The sequence below is a fragment of the Pteronotus mesoamericanus genome, unplaced genomic scaffold, assembly GCF_021234165.1.
Source record: "Pteronotus mesoamericanus isolate MK-2021 breed Mesoamerican mustached bat unplaced genomic scaffold, CSHL_Meso_final scaffold_651, whole genome shotgun sequence".
Classification (NCBI taxonomy): domain Eukaryota; kingdom Metazoa; phylum Chordata; class Mammalia; order Chiroptera; family Mormoopidae; genus Pteronotus; species Pteronotus mesoamericanus.
This window is the reverse complement of record NW_026555325.1, coordinates 46,135,575-46,161,474: the sequence shown is the minus strand read 5'-3', so window position 1 is coordinate 46,161,474 and position 25,900 is coordinate 46,135,575. Positions and strand designations below refer to the sequence as shown.

General features: G+C 35.9%; 1 protein-coding gene across 1 annotated transcript in view; it reads left to right on the top strand.

Annotated features, from left to right (window-relative positions):
* Positions 1 to 304: 304 nt before the first annotated feature.
* COL5A2 (collagen type V alpha 2 chain) overlaps positions 305 to 25,900 on the top strand; it is a 136,756-nt gene continuing 111,160 nt past the window's right edge. Inside the window, exon 1 of the mRNA XM_054562679.1 lies at positions 305 to 406. Coding sequence (XP_054418654.1) covers positions 313 to 406 — 94 coding nt within the window. The 5' untranslated portion in view covers positions 305 to 312. The remainder of the gene's footprint in view (positions 407 to 25,900) is intronic.

Sequence of the window (25,900 nt, the reverse complement as noted above, 5' to 3'; positions counted from 1 at the left end):
AGGCGAGTGTTCTGATTTGGTTGTTTACCATCAATCAGACCGTTGCTTGGCAGACACTGGATGGTTATGAGCCTGAACAAGCTGAAAAGGGGCAGGAAAAGAAGTGGAGGCAGCATTCTTCCTATTTAAAGCTGCATCGCTTGAAAAAAGTTTTCGCAGTCTGTGCTGGAGCTGGTGCTGAAAAAGGGGGTTTGCAGAGACTGCCCTGGGGCTGGTGCTGAAAGAAGAGCCCGCAGTTGACTTCATGGTGCTACAATAACCTTAGAATCTACTTTTCACTCCCAGGAGGACCCACATGTCTAATATTTAGACATGATGGCAAACTGGGTGGAAGCAAGACCTCTCCTCATTCTTACTGTTTTATTAGTGCAATTTGTCTCAATAAAAGCCCAGGAAGAAGACGATGGTGAGTTTGCGTTTGCTTTGATTGTGGTGTTTATTGCAAGATTTGGGAAATGGGTGGAATGTTAAGCCTCAGGAAGAGTGTGAAGAGGAGGTTCTGGTTTGAAGTTGGGAAGGGGGCTGACAGCACCTGGAAACGGCTTGGAAGACAATAGGGATGTTTTTAAGTCTGTAGCTTCCACATCTGCGGTTGGGAAGAGTACACTACTGAATGTTTCTGGGAAAACCTAGGATAAGTCCTTTTGCTTGAATATGGAGAGTGGAAAGTTTAAAAGTAAAGAACGCTTGAAACGGAGCACTAAAGGCACTTTCAGTTAGAGGAGTTCTGTAGGCTGGAGTTTTCAGAGCAGGGAGAAGTGGCAGCAGAGGCTGGGTAGGGTGGAGTCTTTTTTGTAAGGAACTTCAGCTGCTTCATAAAATTCTTTGTTTAGAAAAACCTCTGCAGCCACTCTGATAACCGATTTTTCTTTGTCTTTGGCTCCTTGTTCTTTTCTCTTTATAGACTTTCACTTCTTTCCCATTTTCATTTGTGATCTTAACATCGCTTTTGCTTACTTAGAGACAGTCTCCTTTATTTCTCCATGACAGAGGCTGATAGAAGCCAGATTTCTTAAACAGTGGTATTTTCCCACCCTACTGACTTATTACCAGGACAGTGCTGTTCCCTGCTGGATCGCGGAAGGCAGGAAATCAGCATGCCTTATATAATTTATTTATCATTGAGTATTTGTATGAACACTATTCTTTAGGTACAAGTTTTCTTTTTATTTAAGACAATTCTCGCCTGATTACCAATTTTTTCTTTCCTTTGCAATTTGCATGTGCTAGGGTTGGATTTTATGGTATGGTTAAGCAAAAATGCATGGCTGATATAGGATCAAGAAAATATTTATATTGGTTCTACTGATTATTAAATCCTTACTCTCCAGGGCTGGAATTTCAAAAACAGACATGTACTCTTTTATAATAGGGCATTATAGATTTTCATAACTATTTAACATCAAGCTTGAACTTTTAAAATTTAGCACATTTATTAAACTTTTCTGTTGCTGTCTTTCATATGTAATTATATGTATTCACATGCATCTACACATATATACGTGTGTATGTGTGTGTATATATATATATATAAAAATACCTGCTTTTGTGTATTTTTGCTCTAATGATGTTCATAAAGTTAATCTAGAGACCAGAAGTTCTAAAAAACTGTTTAAAAAGTAAAAATAAAAGTCTGGATGAATACCCAACAATCTGTGTGGAGTCCCATAGAGGGGGCACTTTCTAAAATCTTGGAATTTCTGTTACTTTTTATGTTTTAAAAATCAGGCAATTTATAAAAGTTAAAAACTATTGAGTTACTTTGTAATGGTGTGAAAAACATGTATTGTTGGAAAGGGTAGGGAAGATAATTGAATAGGAAGTAGAAGTCAGAAAAGGCGAGGAAAAAAATACAGAATATTACAATAGAAATAGAAATTCTGATTATAAAAGGAACAGTTGGTTGACACCCTGCCCCCACTAAACAACCAACAACTTTAAGTTAAAACTTAATACAACTTTCCTGTTAATATATTTTAAAATTAAAAAAACTTTTATAAAATATGGAAATACTTGAACATGTGAATAAACTAAAGGAGTGTTTCATAAGATATATGGAATAGGCCACAGGTTAATAGATTTTCCCAAATAATATTCTGTTGGTGTTTCTGAAAAATGAGCAGAGTTTAGTTTTTCTCAATACTAATTTACATAAATGTTGGGAATGTGATCCTTGGTGCGAAAATGTCCCCAACTCCACACCAATTTCTCTCCCACCAATATAACCAAACAGCACACATACTGGAATTCCAAACATCAGATTTTACAGAGAAAGAGTAACTGCTTGCATGCATATTGCAAAAATAAATTCCTCTGTTTTATTACTCAACTTGAGGATGTATGTGATAAGCCAATAGCAAAAGAAAGCAGTAATGGCCTTAATTAAAAGTAATATAGACATAAATTTCAGAATCCAGAGTTATGTAACTTGTACTTATCATATATATTTTGGTTTAAGTTACATTGTATAGATTCTTGTCAATACTTATTTTCCCTGTCAGGTTTGTCATAAGCGTCATAACAAGGTCAGAATTCTGAAACTCCATGCGATTTTAGGTTTAAAAGGAGTAAACTTAGGTAGATGCTTTAAATTAAAATATCTAAAGCATATGTGCAAAACAAGTATATTTTTCCTGTTTTAACTATAACTAAGTCATATGTGATTGACTTTGTGTCCAAATATGTCCCCTTGGAAATGTAGAGGCCTGTTATCACATGTAAGTACATATTTACAAACATTTTTCTTTTTAAGACTTAAAGGTATATTTTTCTTTTATTTGACTATGGTTATTTACTGGAAGTTTAAAATGTAAGCTTAGTGCTTGCCTGATAGAAATACTTATGAGTGATGAGAGTAAAGGAAGTAAATAAAGTTTTAGGCTTTTTAGGCCACAATCATTACTATTTCTCACAACATTTTAAGAGCTGAGTCAATTATTTTAAATTTGTGAGAACTGAAAGGAGAAAGTTCAGGAGTTGGGTTACCTTTAGTAGAAACTATTAAGTAACAGAAATCAGAATTAAGATGACAAAACGAGCTTTTCATGAGTTTTTGTGTATTTGTGTTTATGGTGAGGGGTGTTTTGAAAGGTTCCCCATTTTTTTGGTAGAAAAAAATACTAGTGTATTTGTAGTAATTTTTATATTCCTAAGTAAAGGTATAATATTTAATGAGCTATATATGAGCACATTCTTGGAATTATAAGTGGATATATTTAATCTTAGACAATAATCTTTGCTATCAATCATTAATATCAACAACAGAGGTGCAGTGGAGAGAAGGGAAGATGCAGAAATGTACTATTTTATTTCCAGAGATTGTAAATGCCAGTGCTTTACAGAAGCCAGACAGGTAATATAAACAAGTAAAGCAAGCATGTATTTGTACATCAACAGCGGACAATGGGCTGTTGATGCCCACTGGAAATGCATGTGCACTTTAAGGCATTTGAAACTAACATTTTCAGAAAGCATTATATAAGCCAAATACAATGTATCTGAGTGCCAAGTCTGGATCATGGACAATAAATTTGCGGCCCTCTTGTTGCAACCCTACATTGATATCCTCGACCCAAGCCAACTTCTGATTACTAAGAGATGAGAGACTCACTATCCTTTCTCTATCATGGTCTTGTGCATTTTATTATGTATGAATATATCTGCCATTTATTTCATTGTTAAAATACAAATGTAAAGAAGCAGATGCTTGATACTCAACAATACTTGGATGGGATCATTGTTAAAGGAAGCAGAGAATAGGAATACATAGCTTATATATTCATTCATAAATGGTTTTAAACTTATTACTATTGACACAGATACTTTGGACCATATAGTACATACAAAATTTTTTTATAGTGGATATTTTAATCTAAGTTCAGCTGCATATAGCAGAATACTGTAGTTTAAACACTAAAAAAAGTATAGAAAAGTATTTTTTAAAAATATATATAATAGAAGCTTTTAGGTAGTGAAAGCCTGGTATATTGGCTCTACAAAGTCATCAGGGATTCAGTCTCTTAAAGCTCTATACTCTCATATCTTTAGAGTATAATCCTGATGTTATGGTCCTGCTGGAGCTCTAGACATTACATTTATTTTTCCGGGCATCTATATAGAGAATGCAAGACAAAGGCTGTGATTCCCTCATTTTTAATGGAGATTATTAAGTCTTCATACCATTTCAACTTACTTATAGTTGGCCAGAATTTAGTTATATGGTCACACAAAGCTACAAGGGCAGCTAGGAAATGTAGTCTTTTAGCTGAGTGACACTGTCAATGTACTTTACTAAGTAGAGTGGTGTATGGTATAAAGGCTATACAAGAGAGAATAGCTATTAGGAGTCAACTATAATCTTTACCTCATTAAGCATAGCCTTATCTCCTTTCAGTAGAATACATAGATCCTCTAGTGTCAATGGACAGAATATAATTGAGTGACCAGATCTGCCCTGGTTATTGCTCCCTTTTGATTAGACTACAAATCTGAGAACACTAAATGGCACTTAAATATTAGGTAGCATTTCGTTGTTTCCATATTCCTTTCAGATTGATTTGGAAGGACTTAAAACTTTTATGCAAACTAAAGTGAGTCTTTATTTTGAAGAGTATCTCTATGAGAGAGAGAGAGAGAGAAATTAGTAGATTGATAGGTACAGTGAATGCTTTATATTTGTCGACAAACAGTGTATATTTTGACAGTTAGGTTAGGTGGTAAGCAACCACAAATAAATATTGAGCTGGCTGCATGAAGGTCCCACCTGAAGAGCTCATTACTTATATATATTGTAGACTCCTTCTTTTCCAAATACCCTGATTTAGTAGATTTGAATGGGAATTGCGACACTTTCTAAATGCTGATTTATGTTGGTGAACCACTGTACTAAATCTCTGCCTAACATGCTTTGATCTTGATGTGGACCAGTTGGCTTCTTGTTCTAAGGCCACACACTGAGACTTTGGAATTAAATTGCTATTCTAATTATCCCTTTCACTTATAAGGGTGCCTAATTAAAGTTTGCATGTAAACCATTGAAATTCACCATCATTTCTGGAAAAATAACTCAAGGCCCAAATCCTCTTTGCAGAGTAGGTGAATCATTGTATGCAAAGGACACAAGTTATTCAAACTTACTCCAGGTGAATATATAGTTTTCATTTTCACTCTTTTCTCACTTTTACTACCTGCTCTTCACACTTTTAGCACTATCATCATAAGCCTGAAATTCATTGCATTGATTATTCTAGAAGTGTACATAATGCAGGATGTGAGGTAAAAACAGAAAAAGAAAGCTTTGTTTTGAGGATCAGGGACTGAGAAGATTGGAGTCATGTTAATCCATGGCCACAGAATGACATTTTTTAATCCAACAGTTTGCTCCGACTTGAAGGATAATTCATGCATCATCACTTTGCCTAATATGACATTCATAAAATATTTAAAAATGGGTCAATCACTTTTTAAGCTCCTCTTTTTTGCTCTTAGATCACAATCTTGAAAAGTTTTGATTTACATATGAGAGATATAGTAATGGTAGGAGGAAAAGACTAAAATTGTTTTTTATTAATTGATCTAGTGTGTATATTTGGGCAAGTTGAACAAGGTTATATAAGAAAATGGAATTGTTAGGAAGATATTGACAATTCAGTTTTCCTCTAATTTTCTTTCCATGTAATTTAATGTAAGACTGTTGAGCTGCTATATTCAGTATTTAAAAGAGTATCTACTCTTCGCATTCTCATGGGGAGTAGTTAATCCTGTGGAAAATTTTGCCTTAAAGTTGTGACCATATTAATGGTCTTAGTGTTTTTATTTTATTTTATTAATCTGTCTAAAACTAAACTCTCTGAAAGTAATCAAGGTGGTTCCATCTTGTAATGAATATATTTTCTAAGGAATAGTGTATTAGGGAAATTAAAAAGCACAAGATTTTCTTTACCCACATGTTGCCCTCTACACAGAAAACAGTAAAGTTAATAATATTAATAAATTAATAGTTATATATTAATGGAAATTTGTGCCTACAGCTTTCCAGTATAATGATTAAATTCAAAAATGTTTATATGCTTCTTTTAAAGTTTAGATGTAAGAAGGAGAAAAGATAGTCACAGTTTTTTTTCTTTACTTTTTTGGATGTTTGCTTAGTCAGAATTATAAATACAATCTTAAGATGACAACAGACTGTATTCTTAGTGGAAACATTGTCTGTAACAGAAGCATCATTGCCTTGTTGTAGCCTCTAAACTTTCATGAGTGGAGTAAGCCCCAGCCCAGACATCAGGGGGAGAACACACGTGTTCTGGTTCTTCCCTGCTACTTAGCAGTTTTCCAACCTGCAGAGCCCTTTACCCTCACTGGGTCTGGGTCTGCATCTGAACTTGGGGAAATTGTGCACAATCCTGTCAATTGGATGAGATACTTAGAAGGATCCTTAGGGAACTTTAACTGAAGGTAATTTTAGAGCGCTTAAATGAGACACAGAAAGTGATATTACAATCTGATTTCAGTTATTACAAACCTTAGTGGCCTATTTTTGACTTCCACCAAATCTTTGCATTTGTTTTGAAAAACCTGGATTTGTTTTTCTGTATTTGGTTCATTCTTTGTCTCCTTATGGATCTTACTCCATTAACCATGCTCTCTTTTCCGTAACTTCAATCATTTCCTTTCTGTGGACTCTTCCTCCTTAGCTCATACACAAGCTCAGCTCTGTCCCAGGGCCTAACTCCCACCCTCTCCTTATCTTTAGCCTGCTGCTTTAAAGGAGTAGTCTAGTTTTCCCTCTGCCTCCATGCCCTTACTCATCCTACTGAACTCTGACTTTTGCTCCCCTCCATTCTGTCTAAGCTGGTCTCATACAACGAGGACTGAAATGTCTGGTGTTCCAGTGGTCCCCTTTTACCTCTTATAGGCCTTTCTTCTTTATTTGGTATCATTGACCACTCCAGCTTTCCCGAAAGAAGCTACTCTTTGAAGTTTCTCCTTTTCCCTACCTGACCTTTCTCTCTCAGTTTCGTGGCTCCTTATCCTCCTATATCCCATAGAACTTTTTCTCATAGGATTTAGTTTTCTGTTCTTCTCTGTATGTTCTCTTTCTAGATCAGCTGGGAACCTTACTCTCAGGCTTTGCTTTTGTTTAACAGATGAATGGAGATAATTCTCAAATCTTCCTCTCCAACACTGATCTTCCACATGACCTTTAGAATATCTAACTTCCCATTGAATGTGCCAAAACCACTTTAAGTTCAGTGTAGCAAAAATTCAACTCATTATTTTCCTTCCAAGATGGGATTCTCTTTTTTATGTAGTCCTTATATCAGTTAACGGCAACATCATTCTACCTGGTCATTCAAAAATTCTAATCAGTCACAAAATCCTGCCATTTTACCTGCTAAATATTTTTCAAATACACCTCCTCTGCCTCTCTACTAAAAATTCCTGGGTTCTGGCCCTCATCATTGTTGCAATGTTACGGCAATAGCATCTAAAGTTGTCTTTTTGCCTCCCATGCGACCACTTCGCACCTGCAAGTTTATAGACCCCCTTTGTTGCCCCTGTGAGGTATAACTAAAATCTGGTCATTCCATTATCTCTCTTAAAAGCGTTATGGGCTCCCATAACTTGAAGAAAAAATAATGTTCAAGCTCCTAAGTATGATGTACAAGAACTTCCATGATCTGGTCCATTTCTGGAATTTTAGTCATATCAGCTGTCATTCTCTGCCTCAAAGTAAGGAATCGCTTATGCTTCCCATCTCCCATTACATACACATACACACACATATTTTTCCATTTTTTAACTTCTGCTTTTTCAGGTCACAAATTTATTTTTTGTATTAGGTACGTAATAATTATTCTATGCATATGTGCCAAATGAATATTATTCCTAAAAATCTTAAAAATAACTTTTCACCATTTTTTCATTCAAGTATGAGTGAACTGATTTCAAATTCAGGTTTTTCAAATGATATTTGCATAGTTGGGCAATTTTCTTGATTTTCCTATGTCTTAGTTTTTTTTTATCTATAAAATTGGAATAATAATATTTGCTTCAAATAATTGTGATGAAGACTCTCTTGTATGTAAATTACCTACATAGTAGTATGGCTACTCACCAATAGAAGGCACTCATCAATCTATAGTTGAGATAATTACTCCATTGCTATTTAGCAATATAATGATTAAAATAAATGCTTATTAGGTGATTGTGAGAACAAAAATGTTAGATGTCATAAAAAATAAACAACTTTTGCTCTCAAAGAGATTAAAATCTAGTGTAAAACTTAAAATGCAAATTTTATCTACTATTCTATTATGGTCATTATGGTCATTATGAGCATGAATAGTTTTTGAATACTAAATAAGCTATACTTTAAGACCAGTTAAAAGTTTATTATTTGAATAGAAGAGTTTTGTTGTATCATTTTCTTGTGTAGATTTACTCCTAAAAGAAAACAAAAAACAAAAAAAATAAACACCACTTTCCATTGGAGATTTTCTAATGGCCTGTGATTTGGAACAACACTCCCCTTCTCCTGTTCCATACACCTCCCCAAACCCCCGCCCCCGCGCACACACTTTGTTCTCTGTGACTGTTCCCAGTGTGTGAGCAGGCCAAGCATGATCCCCTCTTTGCCCTGGTGCTACATCATGCCTAGGTACCAGTTCTGTCTGTCTCAGAGTTTACTCTGAAAATATAAGTCATAAAAATCTATGATAAAAGTTGAAAGCTTATTTTCCACACTGCATTGCTCTGGGTTGCATTTGGAATTGGAGGAATTGCTTCACTGTGCAGGGATTTACAAGGCAGCTCTCAGGGTTATTTGGATACAGTAATGAGGGTGACCATCTTTTCCCAGACTTTGCAGCAAGTCCCTTCATTTTCCAAAGGCCACTGGTTTCTCTACTCTCTTCACTCCCAGGAGAGATTTGTGAAACTGACCCCAGAAAGCAGAAACTGACGAAGGATGTAGGAACATTATTCATACTCAGACTTTACTACTTAACTGCATTTTTCTTTTTTCTCTTTTCAAACTTCAACAAATTGATGGGTTTGACTTAGGAGGTATGCACATGAAATTTTAACAGATAATTTGTAGCTATGACTTCCTTTAATTAAATCTTTGTTATTTAATATGGTTGTTCTGTAGCCATCAGCTTTAAATTTTTTCATTATGAAATTCTAAAAATATGGATGGTTCCAATAGCAGATACAGGTTATTTATAGAGATTAATATTTTACAGATCTTAAATAAGTTACGTGCTTATTTTTTGCTCCTGAAGTAGAAGAACCTATGAGATTCATTTACGCTTGTTTTAAAGTATTTTTAAGCCTATTCTTACTAATTTTTTTCCAGAGCTTTATATTGAATAAATGATTAAGTTACAGTTTAATTAGGGACACCATATTTCTTGTGTTACTGCTAAAATTTAACTAGAATTTCTGGTAGGATGAACTGGTAGACAGTGAGTTAATGGGTTACGCTTGGAAGATTAAGTGCAAAAAACAAGTCTCTGGTTTCCTGGTCTTTGGCTACAAACACAAAACCTCTGAAGTTTTATGGAGAAGGCTTATACTTTCTTTTGAGAGGGCAAAAGGGCACTGGCCATTCCAAGGCAAATAAGGAATTCTGATACAAGAATTTTCTTTTACATGAGTTTGTACTGGGAAAAAAAGAGGAATAATTAACAACATTCTGTTAGGGAGCTTGTGTTCAAGCCTTAAGGTGCTGTAAGTGTTATGTCTTTCTGAGTGTTCATAAAAAAATCTCACTTCTTTCTCCAGCCTTTCTCTATTACCCCTTAATTTTCATCTCTACTGGTTAGATTAGGCACGTGTTTGTTCGTGCTTTTATTTTTCTCCCTTAAGCTGAATAAAACTGAGTTGAATTTTGCTGAGAAATAATTAATAAATTCCCGAACCAATGGAATTTTCATTAGCATGGAACAATTTCAGAATACTTAGAATCTGTTTGTTTTATTTTTTTTAAATGGGGAAATTATGCAGAGTATGAGACAAAATTTAAACAGAATTAGTCCCATAGAGATAAATCAGTGAATACATCCTAAGTTCCATTGGCAGCATGTTGTTTGGGTACATGAAGGATGATGTAGTAAAATTAAATCAGCATTTTCAAATTATAGTTAAATTAGTATTTTTATAGTATTTTGGTATATTCAGCTTATAAATACATTTCGTAAACTTGCAAAAAGTACACTCATCTGAGCTACCTTGTAACCCTTCCACATCTGTCCCATGGATGCAGTGTTGCTAAAGTCCTAGGAAGATGAGCAGGACCAGTTCTAGGGGGGAAAAAATAAATAAATAATTTCAATTTCCTTTTATTTTACTTTTTAGGGAAATATACTTTCAACCTCCTTTCCCTTTCAAGGAGAGGAATTTGGGATTCTGTTGAGAATCAGGGTCTCACTCTGTAGCTCTATCTCGATGGCGTTCTCCCAAATTGTTTTTTAAATGACAGTTTTCCTTCTACCCTGACCTACTATCAAAACTTACCTCCTCGGTGTGCTCTTCTTTCCTATTCAATAGATGCAGGTGAGAAATCTGAATCTCAAGTTTCCTATTCCATAATATGAAACACATGGCCCTCTAGTTATTATTCTATTTCACAGTTTTAATGATTTTACTCTCTTGTAATGTGAGCTCATTATATGGTAATTTGCCTTCTACGATCTTTTCTTCAATATCCCCTGACCATCAGATTCCTCTTACATTGGCAGGTGAAACACAGCTGTCACAGGCATTCTGCCCTTGTCCACGGAAGGTTACACAATCAAAACATTAGAATCACTTCAAATCCATTTTAAAAGAAACTGAAAGATGCCTAAGTATAATTAAAATGGAGATTTTCCCACTGGATTCCCACTGTTTCTGAAGGGGACTTTTGAGTCTTCAGGATAGAACTCTGTGATTGTGCATCATATGGAAGGCATACATGCATGGAAAGATGAATTTCCTGTGGATACACAAGGATTCCAGTGAACACGTGCTCATAGAAATACACTAAAATGTAAGGCTCCAAGCTAACACGAGGCTCTCTGACCATACCTACATCATGTTTTGTAAGATATATTTAGAGAATTTCAAAAAGGTTAAGGAACTTTGTGGTATCTCTTAATTTTTGTTCTTCAATTCCTCTGATTTTTAAAAAAAACTATATTTCTAAACAATAACCATGTTAAAATAAATAAATAAGTAAATAACTTAGCCCTACCACAATACTACATCTCTATTCTTTTGAGCTCATAGTGTACATATTGTCCTTAGGCCTATAGGCAGTAGGAGCAGGACTTACCTCACAGTGAGATTTTCTTTGCTTCTGGGAAATTCTTTTCAGTTCCCAACTATTACAATTTTTCTACATTTAGAGCCTTGAACAGTTGGCAGTTTCTACATTTAGAACTTCTCCTTTTCCGTTTACTTTCAACAGACAGTTAACAGCGCATGGGTCTTTGGAGTTTCACATTTGAGTCCTGTCTTTGCCGTCTGTAACTTTGTGGCCTTGATTAAGAAAGTGACTGATCTTGAGATTCCGTTTTCTCACCTGCATATTGAAGAATTAAATTAAAATTCTGGGCACCCAATAGGCGCTAAAGAAAAGTAGATATTATTAGTGGGTGCTAGGATGGATTCCCTGATCGGTCCATTATAGATTGTTTTTTCCAAAATGGAAATAATTTTCATCAGATCATTCCCAGTTACTGGGCTTGACAGGAGAAAGTATGGGGAGCAGGAGGTCCTAGGTACCTGAGGCGGAACAGAAGGGTGGGGGGAGAGGTGTAACTGGGAGGTTAGAAGTGGCAATAACAGATTTTTGTCCTATGTTTTTCCCTTGGGCCTGGTCTGTGCTCTACTCTTGAGTATTCACAAAGCAAGTCAGGAAAAGCAAAATGGCAAACACCCTGGAAGTTTTCCTTTGGTATTGGGATGCATTTCATAAACTTGGTAGTACATATACTCATTAAATTTTATCCTTTTTTCCCCTGATATAATAGTTTTGGAAACTATTTGGTTCAGGTAGAGTTCAAGAAAAGTGAAACTGTGCTCCATACATGAAACATTTGTTTACTTTCCTGCTATTTCACCAGTGTCATGATGGACATAATTTGAATCTGGGGCGATGTTTTTGTGAGGAATGGCATGCACCTGCACCTGGGTGGTCCCTCAATAGTGAGGAGTTTGTGTGAGCTCACTCAGCTTCTACTAACTCAACATGGCAACAGGGGCCAGAGAGCTCTGACCTGGAGTTAGGCAACTGAAATAAAGTCTTGACTCCTCAAACATTTTTTATAAATATAATGTGTTAGAGCCTAAATTTTCTATTTATAAAAGAGAATAGTACTTTTTATTTAATGCTCTTACAGATTCAAAATAAATAATTCATATCTGTGGAAGTTTTGTATCGGCTGCAAAGGCCTCTATAAAGGTAGTGTTATTGTTTTCACATGTCTTTACTGTGATGAATAGCTAGCTGAATACAAAATAAGTGCTTTAAGTAAATGGTAATCCAAAGGAATATACAACTCTTCACAAAAATTAAAGAAAGAAAAGTTGCTGCTTTTTTAACCTTGAGTAAGAAAAATAAAATAGCCTGTTTTGTAACTATTTAGAAACCTCCCCAAACCCCTAAATAGGAAAATAAATAGGAAAAAATCAGAATAGAGGCTTTGACTTGAGGATAAACGGAATAGATGGAAAAACAAAATGTGATTTTTCTAATATATTTTACTGAACTGCAGTCTCCCTACAAGCAAAACTGTATTGTAGCTCCCTGGCAGAAGGCTGAATTCACTATTATCATTACTTTTTCCCTATTCATCTCTCACCAGGAAGCCTGTCTCAAAATCAAAGTTAAGCTCTAAGGGCCTGTTCGTAGCATGGTATCCTTTTCCCTGGGTCAGAAGGTGGCTTTGAGCTGGAAATTTAAACTGGTGACAAATATCTACAGCAGTCCGAGCCAAGTGTTTAGACAAAGGTTCCATCATCCCTCTGGCCTGTCTACTTTCTGGTATATTTTAAGACTGTGTACTTGTACAGAAAGAAACATGCAGTTAAAGAGATGAGGGCCTCAACTAAATAGACTGTTACTTTCTTTCATGAATGAATTGTTGAAATGTTTAAAAGAAAAGCTTCTAAATTAAAACTGGACCAAGACACAGGAAATCTGCATTCTAATTGCAGCTCTGTTGTGAACTAACTTGGTGATTTTGTGGAGTGACTTAACTTCTCTGCACCTCAGTTTCCTCCTTTGTGAAACCTTGTGATATATTATCCAGGACCACTTCCTGCTCTGAAAGTCTGTGACTATAGAAGGTTTACATAAACTTACTTCACATAGGTCTGATTTGTGCTATAAGACTGGAAAGAATCTTGTGCATGTTTTGGCATATTGAGGCACCATGCATAATCTCTGTGGGTAATATGTTTTTGTACTTTTAAATTAAGATTTGAAGTTTTGATCCACATTTATACAGGTTATTTACCTATGATTCATGTAAGGAACACAACTCCCAATTTATCACTTTTTATCGATAAGATGATCTGCTTTTCAGCCAATGGCTTTACTACAAAGTTTTCAGATATTGTTATAAAAGAAAATTGTGAAAAAAGAATTCACAATAATCTCATGAAAAATTTTGTAGACTTAAGATTAATATTGAATTTTTCAATTAGAAAAGAGATAAATGTATTGTGTTGTGTTATACTATTACAATCCTGGTATTCAGTGTTCTCTATTTTTTGGTGGGATGTATGGTCAGAATTTATCAGTATCATAGACTCTTGTCCTTACAGTTTATTTGTCTTTGCAGTGGAGACACTGCTTACTTTTTCTGACAGCCTACTGAACCTTGTAAACTGCTATTCTACCCAGCCTTAGAAAAAAAGAAACAAGAAGAATTGAGAGGTTATGGGCTTTTACTTGCAGTGTAAATAGATTTTCATACTTGTTCTTGATTCCTTATTTTACATGTGTGCTTCAGTCCTTATTTTTCTTTGCAATAATATTTGTTGGTATATATATATCTCAAATGATATAAATATGAATGAATATTTAGAAGGTTTGATTTTTGTTGAGCACAGAACTTTTTGGAACATACTCATTCTTTATTTTTTTTTTTAAAAATGAGACTCCATTTCTGTGTTTCTTTCCCCAGTTTCACTCCTTCACTAATACTGAAATATTTATGCCTCTAAATACTCCTAAAAAGTCACTCCCAGGCATTCTGGGCAGAAAAGAGCTTTTTTCCCCCCCTCTATATTTTTACAAGAAATATGTGTGTGTGTCTAATCCAGGTACATAAAACAATTAGATTTAAAACCTAATAAGATTTTAAAGAAACCACTCACAAAGAGAAAACCATCAGGTTCTAGATTAATGCACTTTTTAACAAGGGAGAATTACTTGGCCATTTTAAAGCACTTGACAATAATTTACTTCTTTGGAAGATATAAATCCCATTCTACCCTCAAGTCCATTTTATAAGTGTGTTAGTAACATTAGAATTGCTTCAGATGATTCTGAAAACTTTGACTTTTTATTAAAAGAAATAATATTCATCACAAGGGATGGTAATTTCAACTTGCTTTTCTCTACAGGGGAGAACATCTCCATTATAAAACCTATCGACAGTTACTTCCACTTCTTCATTGCTCATTAATTCAGTAAATACTGCCTACCCATTAGTTACCAGGCACTTTACTGGATGATACAGAAACAAATATTTAATTGTTGCCCCGCAAGAGATAGTTGTCTAGTGGGGACAAATGAAATCGAGGACAGTACCCTCTGGTCTATGCTGTGGTGGAGGCAGTAGGGACACAAGGAGGGTCCTGGATGACACCCTGCCATCGGCTGCCTGAGAGGGGCAGGGCCAGGATGAGATGGGAGGGGAGGTCTTGCAGGAGGGAACACTTGTGCAGAGGCATTTCCTTTATCTGTGCGCTTCCCCTCCTTCATGCATCCACATCCTTCAACTCAAGTTTGATGCGCATCCTCTTTGAAAACTTTTTGATTAGAAGTACAATTTTTATGTTAATTATCAGATCGTTGCCTACTTAAATAACTCAGTCTTGCATAAGTTTTTACATGCGTAGCAGCAAACTTAAAAAAATGGGATCAACTTTTATGCATAGCTTGGCTACATGTAGTGTCTTTTTGTGCAAACCTCATAAAAAGAGAGACTTCAAAGCACACTAATTGGCTAATGAATAGAACCAAAACTTAATTTTATAATTTATTCTATTTTTAGTGACTTTAGTCAGGCTGTAGGGACACAAAGGTGACTAACACAGCATCATGTATTTAAGGGGCATCTGTATGAGGGGAATTAACATATGAACAAATAACTAAAACACAATATATTAAGTATGATGAAAAATAATGGTGTAGGAATATCTGCTCACTAGTGAGAGCAAGGGTTGGTTTCTTGGAGACAGACCTGAAGCATAAATGATGGTTGTGTGGTAACCAGCAAAAGACAAGAGAGGAGTGAGAGGAGCAAGAGGATGGCATATAGACAGGGAAAAAGTATGTGAAGAAATACTCAGAGGTAGTAATTAGCATTGTTTTGTAGGAAACTGCAACTACTTTAATGTCTTGGAGCATAGAATGGAAGGTAGGATGATCTTATTTACTGTTCGAATCTTGAGTTTGGGAACAATTTATTGATCGATTATTTATAAATTCAGTATTTAGTAGCGGTAGAGATAGCAGGTATACACTATTTCTTTTCCTTTTCGTAGACATTAAAAAGGCTGAATTGTGAATGGAAGAAGAGAAATAGGACCACAGTTGGGATAAGAAGTAGTGTCAAAAGATTTTGTTTTATTTTGTTCTCAAGGGACAGTATGGGATGTTTATAGGCTTTGACAAAGTGTCCCACAGAAAGGGAAATGTTGAAGATACAGAAAGAATGGACAATAACAATGGACTAGGAAATAGAAAGGCTTGGTGTTGTGTGTAAAGGTGGAGGGGTTAGCCTCAAAAGTGATACTGGATGTTCTTCCTTTGACACTAGATGCAAGGAGGCAAAGATACAGCTGTACCTTCAAGTGAAAGTGGTATGTTTAGGGAACAAGGGATGGCAGTGGGAGGTAGTGGAAGTTCATGCCTGGGTACATCAGCTATTTTTATTGACTCAATTATTTTAATGCATCAATTTTAATTAAATGCAAGATTTAATCCATTAAATTACATGTCTTTGGAGACCAACTTATCTACCTATTGCTCTGTTTGTATAGATACGACCATGATGTGAAGATTAAGCTATCTGTTTTTATTGGAAATGTCAGTTAGATATTAAACAGTTGTTCAAAATGATCTTGCATCCTGATGCATAATAATTCTTTTTCCAACTGGGCAATGCACTGTTCTTTTGGGCGGTCAGCTTCAACCTCCCCTCAGACTGCAATGCTCGCTCGTTCACCCTCCTCCCATCCTACCCCCACCAGGTGTGACCAAATCATTAAATAAAAAGAGATTAACTTTCTCAGAGGCAAGGCCAGGGCTTTCTATGCTGGCCAGTGGTCTATATTCAGCTGACATTTATTTATAGAGTTTTCTGCCTCTATGAGTAATAATACCACACTATATCTAGGTGGGATAGTACAGTTCACTCATTTGCTGCATACATAAAACCTTAATTTACAGATGAGAGAACGGACTGACAGGAGACGCAGTGGATGATGGAGAGAGACATAGAACCTCAGTTTCCTTGCTCCTAATCCACAGCTCTATCAATTGTATCTTATATAGAGAGAAAAGGAAAGGAGGAAGATAACTTTAGTCACCAAGAAAAGCACTCCACATTATATGAAACTCATTTTTGTTCAGTGCTGCATTTTTAGAGACCTTAGTGAGACCAAACCTTTGGCAGACAATAATTGAGGAAAGTGTAATTCAATCTTGTAGAAGCTTAGTTTTTGTTGTTGTTGTTGTTGTTGTTGTTGTTTAAGATTTTTTCAGACCTGGAATTTGGGGATTATTGTGAAGAGTGATAATGAGGAGGAAATAACCAGACAACTTTTAACCCAATGAAAAATTTTACTTGAGATGAAATAGGAAATCTTTTGAGTGGGAATTTGCATAGAGATGAAACAAATACAATCACAGGATAGATTACAGGACAAGAGCCAAAAGTACTTTGGAAAGAAAAATAATGCTGGTTTAGCATTCACTAAGACACCTCTAATTATTAGGTTTTATGTTCTGGCTTTATATACTCCACTGATTATAAAATTAATGAGACAGTCATTGGCCAAATATTATTGAGTGCTTCCTTGATCTCAGTATTGTAAGTGCCATGTTAGATGCTGGAAATTTAAAAAAAGTGATCTTCATATTTAAAGAGTCTCGATAGGAGAGATAACAGCTAGTTATAGATATTTGTAAAGGGAATTGATAGATAAACAAGTAACAGCATTGGTGTAGAAGAACCAAAGCTGGTCTATAAATTAATTAAAAGCTATAAAGACCAGACAGCTGAACCAAACATTATAAGTAGGAGAATTTGCAATGAAAATGTTTATTTGCTGAGAAGATATTTTCGTCCTGCTGTATTGTCATATTTAAAAAAATCAAAACATTGGTTTGAGATTCCATGAAGGTTACAAATGAGTTAAAAATTTAATCATCTGGAGAAATGTTTTATTAAATTTTGTGAATGCTGCCCGTGATAATCAATCAATTTGTCAATAACATATATTTGTCTGAGATCTGTGTACCAAACCAAGTGGTATGGTGCACTCAATCTATATATTTATTAATAAATTCAGATGTAGAATCCTTGGTTTGTGACCTTGGGAAGTTTCCAATTTAGTTGCAAAGTAGACACTTGACATAATTAAGATAATAAATACGATATAAAAGCAGTGAATGAACACCATTGAACTTTTGAAAATAAGCTGTAAGTTCAAGAGGGGAAAATCTGCTGGAGGTCAGCAAATGAGCCAAGGTTTCAAAAGGAAGCAAAGAGGAGAATACAGTGTATAGAAGCATCAGCAGGGTTCTCAGAAGGGCTCAGTTGCATCTCTGTAATTGTAGCTAAGGGGAGAAAGGTGACGGAGGAGAGGTACTGAATCTGGCAGTGGGGAGTTTTCTGGTGTTTGACAGAGTAGGTGTCCAAACAGTTAAGAATCAAAGCAAAATTTCCAGAGGTTACACTTCTTACACATGCTGATAGAGTCATGCCCCGCTTGCTTAATGACTGGGGCATGTTCTAAGAAGTGTGTTGTTTGGCGACAGGTCATTGTGTGAACATCATAGAGTTGTACTCACACAAACCTAGATGACGTAGCCTATTACAAACCTAGGCTATATGGTACAGCCTATTGTTCCTAGGCTACAAGCCTGTATAGCATGTTGCTGTACAAAACACCACTAGATTAAATCAAGCACGAGAGAAAATGATGCCATGAAGAGACTAGTAAACACGATGTATGAGGCTGCTGTCAGTATAACATGCATACTGTTTTGAAGCAAAGAGTTTTTATATGTAAGAAGAGTACTCTCCAAAATAATGATAAAAAGTATAGTACAGTAAATACGTAAACCAGTGACATCATTGTGTATCATTGTTATCAAGTATTATGTACCATACATAATTGTACATTTTATACTTTTATACAACTGGCAGCATAGTAGGTTTGTTTACACCAGCATCACCACAAGCTTGTGTAGTGATGTTGGTAGAAGAAACACAGTGCTGGTGTAAATAGCACAATGTGTTGTGCTATTACAATGACTATGATGTCACTAGGTGATAGGAGTTTTTTGGCTCCATTATAAACTTATGGGGTCACTGTCGTATATGCAGTCTGTTGTTGACTGAAACATCAACCACTTACTGATTTCTGAGCTAATGTCATATAGTGGCCATTGAAGTCATATATTTAAAGTTCTACTCAGCTAATTTTACTTCCATATTGTTTTCTAATCCTAAGGACCTATTGGATGTTATTAATGAAATGATCACTACGATCTGTTGGTTTTCCCACTGTGCTAATACTTTTAGTTCTAGGAATTACTTACAATGCTGGTGAGGTATTATACAAATATAGGAAACTGTGATCAGTAGGTTAGATAAGAGAATTGTGTAAAATAATCCTTGGCTCAATGTTATATAATCTATATGTTATAAGAACACTTGTTACCAGAAAATTAACACAAATTTTCATAAATTATTCAATAAAGTCGTCAATGTGGAGTCAATCATTGCACTTAGCTTGAATTATTACTGTGCTGATTCTGAGACTCTTCTAGTAATTACTGGCATGATTACCTAAAAACTTTGATATTATAATTACCATTCAGCAGATATTTGTTGAATTGTGCTGTATTCCAGGTATTGTGTGAAACTGTAGGAATACCGCTCTCTCTGCCCACATTGAGCTCTTAAGTCTTTCTGGAGAAAGAGAGGAAAAGAATATGTAGAAAGGGAATGTTATAAAAATTTAATTGTCACAAATAAAATGTTTTCTCTATTTAGATCAAGAAATAGTCATATAACTAATATCAGATAAAAACAGTTTATTATTTCAGTGATTTCATTGATGGGACAAATGTTGTTTCTCCAAACCAGCACATACCAGGGAGACTAGGACATTTTGACCAATCTTGGCAAAAATTTTTTTTCAAACGAGAATATCATAAAACACTTAGTTCCACTAAAGAATAAATTCACTTTTTATTTTTGTCATTGCAAGCACATTACATTTCCAACTTTCTGTTACTGGTATATGTGAAATACACCTTGAAGTAGACAATTGTATGGGTTGGGATTCCATGTTGTCTACTTTGACCAGTCAGGTTGGCTAAGTGGTGCAAATATCACTTCCTCTAACATAGGAAGATAACAGAATCCTGTGTTTGTAGTTATTCAAAACAAGTGATGACATTATATTCTTGTTCTTTTTGGACATTTTAATGTAAATATCTTTAACATGCCCTGTTCATAATTCTTCTGTGCCGGTTTTATTTTTTTGCTTATTTTTAGACTAAATTTCCAGGTGTGCTATCATTTGTATATACCTTAATATATTTGGATGAAACAAATCAAAAAGAAACAAATTTGTACAACTGTCACTTTTAACATAATCTAAGAGGATTGGCATTATTTGTATTTAGATTTTCATTTGTCTCACAAAGTTCATTTAGAACATTGTGTTGTGCTCCTTTCTATCTATCATCTATCTATAATTTTCATTAAACTGTACAGAATACTTAGCTACTTGCTTTATTACAGTCTGAGTGCCAAGTGCTGTTCCTTGGGGAGAGGGGTGAAAAATATAGAAAGTAGTCAGAGCTATTACATAGCCATACTAACCACCACTTAGGCTAAATTTTACATTTTGTTGATGAGATGTTATTTTTCAGCTACCATGGCAACTAATCCTCAGTTATATTTCCATTACTTTACTGCAATTTTTTGGAGTAACTTAGTAGACCATATGCTTATTACATTCTATACTGTGAATACTGGATTTTGGAATAGCTTTTTTGGACATCTCAGAAGATAATGTGATTTTTACATTGTGAGTTTAATGAGATTTATTCTTAGATAATAGATTCACACATTTGGCACAAAGTATAGTTGAGATATCTATACATTTTGAGGTATGCAAAAATAACATTATTTTTTAAATTATTTAAACTTTACCTTTTATTACACCATCCTGTTTGTAAAATTTTTAAAAAGTAGGAAAAAAACCAACTTTCCATGAACTCCAACAAACTATTGTTAACATCTTTACAAATATTCTTCCAGTCTGTGTTCTATACTTCAATGTGTAATAATATTCTGCTTATTTAATGCATATGTCTTATTGAGACAATCTGTTCATCAAAGCAGTATAATCAGACTCTTTTAAAATTAATATATGAGAGCAAGGCCATCAGTATATATCAGAAAACAAAGCATATTTGAAATATCCAAGTCTTGACAAGTCCTTATGAAAAGATACTGTATTGAAAAGAAGAAATAAAAATGGGGTTTTAAAAAATTTAATATAAATTATAATTTCATAGTGTTTTTATTTTTTTATTTTTCTAATTCTATAGTCTTCAACATACATAATCAGAAACTAGTTCCTAAATAGTGGAAATTTAAAATAAATTTATTTAAAAATATATATTTTTTAAATTAATTTATTTTTTCAAATACATTTGTCTCTGCCTACCCCCCACCACTTTTGAGTGTAATGTGACAGACACAATCTGTGTTTCTGGGGATACAGCAATGCACAGCTCTTGACCACATGCCTAGAATTCTATTGCAGGATGTGACTGACCAATAATGACCCTCCAAAGATGCCTGTGCTCTAACCTTGTAACCTGCGGATGCCTCACCTCACAGGGTGAAGGAGAGTTAAGATTATAGATGGCATTATGAATGCTAATCAGCTGACTTAAGAGAGGGAGATTAACTCGGGTTAACTGGGTGGGTTCATGTCATGAGCATATGTTCATTATATACTCTTTCCTATAATTCAGCCAGACAACTGCTCGGCTAGCTGCTTGATGAGCAGCCCAGCACCAAGGAATAGACAAGAGTCATGTACAGTAACTATGCTATTCACTCAGGTGTTATTGAATGCAAGTTCACTCAAAGGAGAACATCAACATACATTAATACCCTACTCACACTCTAACAATATAAGAGAATTATAACACACACAGAGCAATCAATGGGGAATAATGAACCCGAGTCCCAGAGTCTTAGTCTGCAGGTCCAGCAGACAGCATGGTGGGCAAGGGAGTCTTCAGTGTCTTGCAAGAAAGGATCTCCGGAGCCAGGTGGGCAGCAGGGCAGATGAAGTCCTCAGTTCAGCAGGGCAGAGCCTCCAGCAGCTAATGCCAAGGGAGATTAGCGTGGCGAGGAGCAGCACTCTGGTATATGGAGTCCAGATCACTGTCTCAGCAGTGATCTGGAGCCTGCCTCAGTTATACCTTGAAGGTTGTTTACTCCATCCTTCTGGGTCTCTTGATAAGTGTCTTGGCACCCCCTGATGGCAAGTGTGGAATTTCCCCAGGAGTCTATCTATGGGTGGTTCCTCTCTGCAGATATGGCTGTTTTGATCACGTGTGCAAATCTCTTAGGAATGTATCCTTGCCAGATGTGTGCTCTGACGTAGGTAGTTTTCCTCTTGAACCAAAGTGTCATGGCTGACTGGCAGCCATCTTGGCTGACATGAGTGACTCCACTTTGTTTTATAGACTTTATGCTATCTTGACCATATCCGGACCAATGCCATGTTATTGGTCCTGCTCTCCACAGTTCAATGTAATTACAAGGGTCTTTATTAGAGGCAGAATAGACATAGGAAAGGTGATGTGACAACAGAGCAAAGTGAGAGTCAGAGTGAGAGATTTGAAAAATGCTCTTCTGCTGGTTGTGAAAACTGAGGAAGGGTTCATGCATCAAGCAATGCAAGTGGCTTGTAAAAGGTGGAAAAGACAAAGAAATGGATTGCTTTTAGGGCCCCCAGAGTAACTGCAGCATTTTTGACTCTTTGATTTTAGCCTAGTGAATGGTAATTTCAGACTTCTTACCTCCAGAACTGTAAGATAGTAAATTTGTGTTGTTAAGCCAGTAACTTTGTAATAACTTGCTACAGCAGCAAGAAGAAAATACAACAATATAAAAGTAGAAGAGGGAATTGGAAGAAAGAACTGGAGAGATGGTAGTGTGAAATGGACTGGCTTGATGTTGCTGGCTTGGAAGATTGAATGCAACCATGAGCCAAGGAATACAGGCAGCCTCGGGAAGCTGGAAAAGGCAGTGGAATGAATTCTCCATGAGATCCTCCAGCAGGAATGCCAATACCTTAATTTTTGCCGGTGAGACCTATTTGGGACTCCTGACCTCCAGAGCTGCCAGATAATAAATTGGTGTTGTTATGCAGAGACAAATGTATTTGAAAAAACAAATTAATTAATTTAACCCCCCCCAACCAAATCTTTGGTTGTTTATTACAGCAGGAATTGAAAATTATTATAGTGGTATAAGACAATATATGAAAAAATATTTTTCATAAAAATAGGTATTTTCTGATAATAGTGGCATAAATGAAGAAAAACAGAGTAGTGTTCTGGAGCTGTGTGACCCCCATGTACTATCCACCAGCCACTTGTAGTTAATTAAATTTAAAGTTATTAATGCTTTAAATAAAACAGAGGGATGTGATGACAGCATTTAAAAAACTCCTAATGTACATTAGAGACATGATTACCATTTTATTTTAAAGTGTCCATAAAGAACTATTCATTCATTCATTCAACAAATATTTACTGAAAGCCTAATTTTGTGTCAGGTTTTATGACAGGTAAAACATAAACAAAAGTGAATATGACAGGGATGCTATATGACAAGGAATCCAGAGAATTTGTGTGTGTGTGTGTGTGTGTATGTGTGAGCGTGAGTGTGTGCACACATGCACGTGCACACTTTTTGTTTGTTTTATCATTTTTTTTCCTTTTAATCCATCACTTCAGGATGCTATTACACTGACTCATAATACATCATTATTAATGTGATAGAAAGTGCCAGAGTTTGCAGTAAGTAGGCTGCAATTTTCCATAGCCAGGGAATATTGGAAAGCTGTTACTCAAAGGTAATGTGGAATCTCTGGGGGTCTATATGGGAATTACCTTTTAAGGCAAATGCATCTTACCGGTGAAAGTGATGGAGGATGATTTCCAGATGTTGGAATGCTTGTTTTGGCAACTGCTACAGAAAACTGAGACATGTCTTGCCAGAACAACCAGAAGGGATGTGAAGCACTTGATGTAAGAGGGATCAGGCACATGGCAAGCCAGGCGGGCAGAACCCAGAGAGTATCGATACAGGGAAGATCATTGAGCCAAGAGAGCAAAATTTGGAGCCCCTGTTACTGCCTGTAATGAAAGCATGTTTGCCTCTGTACTGGGATGCACTCAAGGTTATCTCTGTTGTACACCCCTTACCCCTTCCTGTACCTTCATTATCATTCCTGTAACTATTGATATTAGTATGTTAATCATGGAAACTCTTCCTGGCTATATGTTTGTTAGATATTATGGGATTAGTACAACATGCTTGACTGGAGTCAAACATGTTTTCAAATCCTGCGTTCATTGTTTATTACCAAGGTGGCCTTGACTGAGTTGCTTAGTCTCTAAATGGTCCAGTTTCTTCCTCTGTAGAATGGGGGTTATAATATCATTGCCAAAGGTCCGTTATGGTAATCAAATGAAATAATGTATGTGAAGTTCATACATGAAGGGATTTCTTTTCCCATGTGCCCCCTCTAACCAACCTCCAGAGTTATCATTATGTTTTTGTCCTGTCAGGAAAAACACATTTTTAGAAGACACCTGAGAATTGAATGTAATGTTGGCAGACTCACAGATTGGATATTTTTAACCACGTTAACTTTTTGTGAGGTCTTGTAATAGAATTACATAGGCAACCAGGTATCCTGTATGTAACAGTTACCCTCTTAAGATTGTTCCCTAAAAGGTGAAGAAAATATGAAAGTGAAAATTTATCCTCAATGAACTATGACCTTTTACACACTAAATGTCCTTGGTGCTTATTTGATCCCATTTTTTAACCTATGTGTTGATTTTAAAATGCCAACTGTTAACTGCCATCCCAAACTAGTCAATCAGTTCTAAGCAGTTTAAGATAAATAAAATTCCCCATATGCTCCATATCTTGGTGAGATCTTAGATTTTCATTTCTGAATCATTTTGATTTCCCTCCTTTCCTCTACGACACTCTTTGCCCCAGATCTTTTCTGAAATAGAGACTTTTTTCCTTTCAATCTCTGTGTTAAACCTTGTTTTGGCCAGAAAAAAACCAGGCTCTTCCAAAAGGCCAGTATCTGCAGGATTTGGAACCAAAATACCTAATTCCTACTCCAACTATTTTCCCAAGGGGTGGAGTAACGGGAGCCAGGATAACAGGATGAGATCCCTGTGGTGAATAAGCCTACTCCACACCTGGACATCTGGCTGTATTCCACTGTGAATTTGCTGGGGAAGCTTTGAAGTCTGGATAGGGAGTTGAGCTACACTGTGTGTTGATCTTCCCACCACTTCAACTCAGCACATTTGCTGCCCATGGCCCTTACCATCCTACTTTCTCTGGAGAAACATCACAAAGATACAGTTCAGAATTATTTGATATCATGAATTTTTGTAGCCTAGAAGTCATAGAGTGCTGACCTTACCGATTATACTCAGAGTTAGAAGCCTTCAGCAAAAATCATAGCTTTTCCATCTGCTAGCTGCTTGATCTTCTATTTGAAATTATACACAGAAGCCTAAGGTTCTACATCTATAAAATGTGAAAAATAAGAATACTTGCTCTGATTACCTTGCAGTGTGTGAGGATTGAATGAGATCCTGTGTTGAAGTACTTTAAATGAGTGGATGACTTCCTACTTAGTGCTCCTGTGAGATTTTGAATAATTCCATTCACATCACATTGTGATTACTGGACTCTCCTTAGTGACTAAATGATAGGGAGCATTTTTGTTTCTGTGTACTCATGTCAGCCATAGCACCTAGCACTTGCTTGGTCCAGGAGAGGTATATAGAACATTTTTTTTAAAGATTTTATTTGTTTGATTTTAGAGAGAAAGGAAGGGAGGGAGAAAGAGAGAGAAACGTCAATGTTTGGTTGCCCCTTGTTCGCCCCTACTGGGGACCTGGCCTGCAACCCAGGCATGTGTCCTGACTGGGAATCGAACCCATGATCTTTTGGTTTTCAGGCTGGCACTCAATCCACTGAGCCACAACAGCCCGGGCATTTTCTTTCTTTCTTTTTTTTTTAGAACATTCTTAAGAGTGGTGCCTCTGATTGTGATGCTGCAGCAGATCTGACCTCAGGCTACC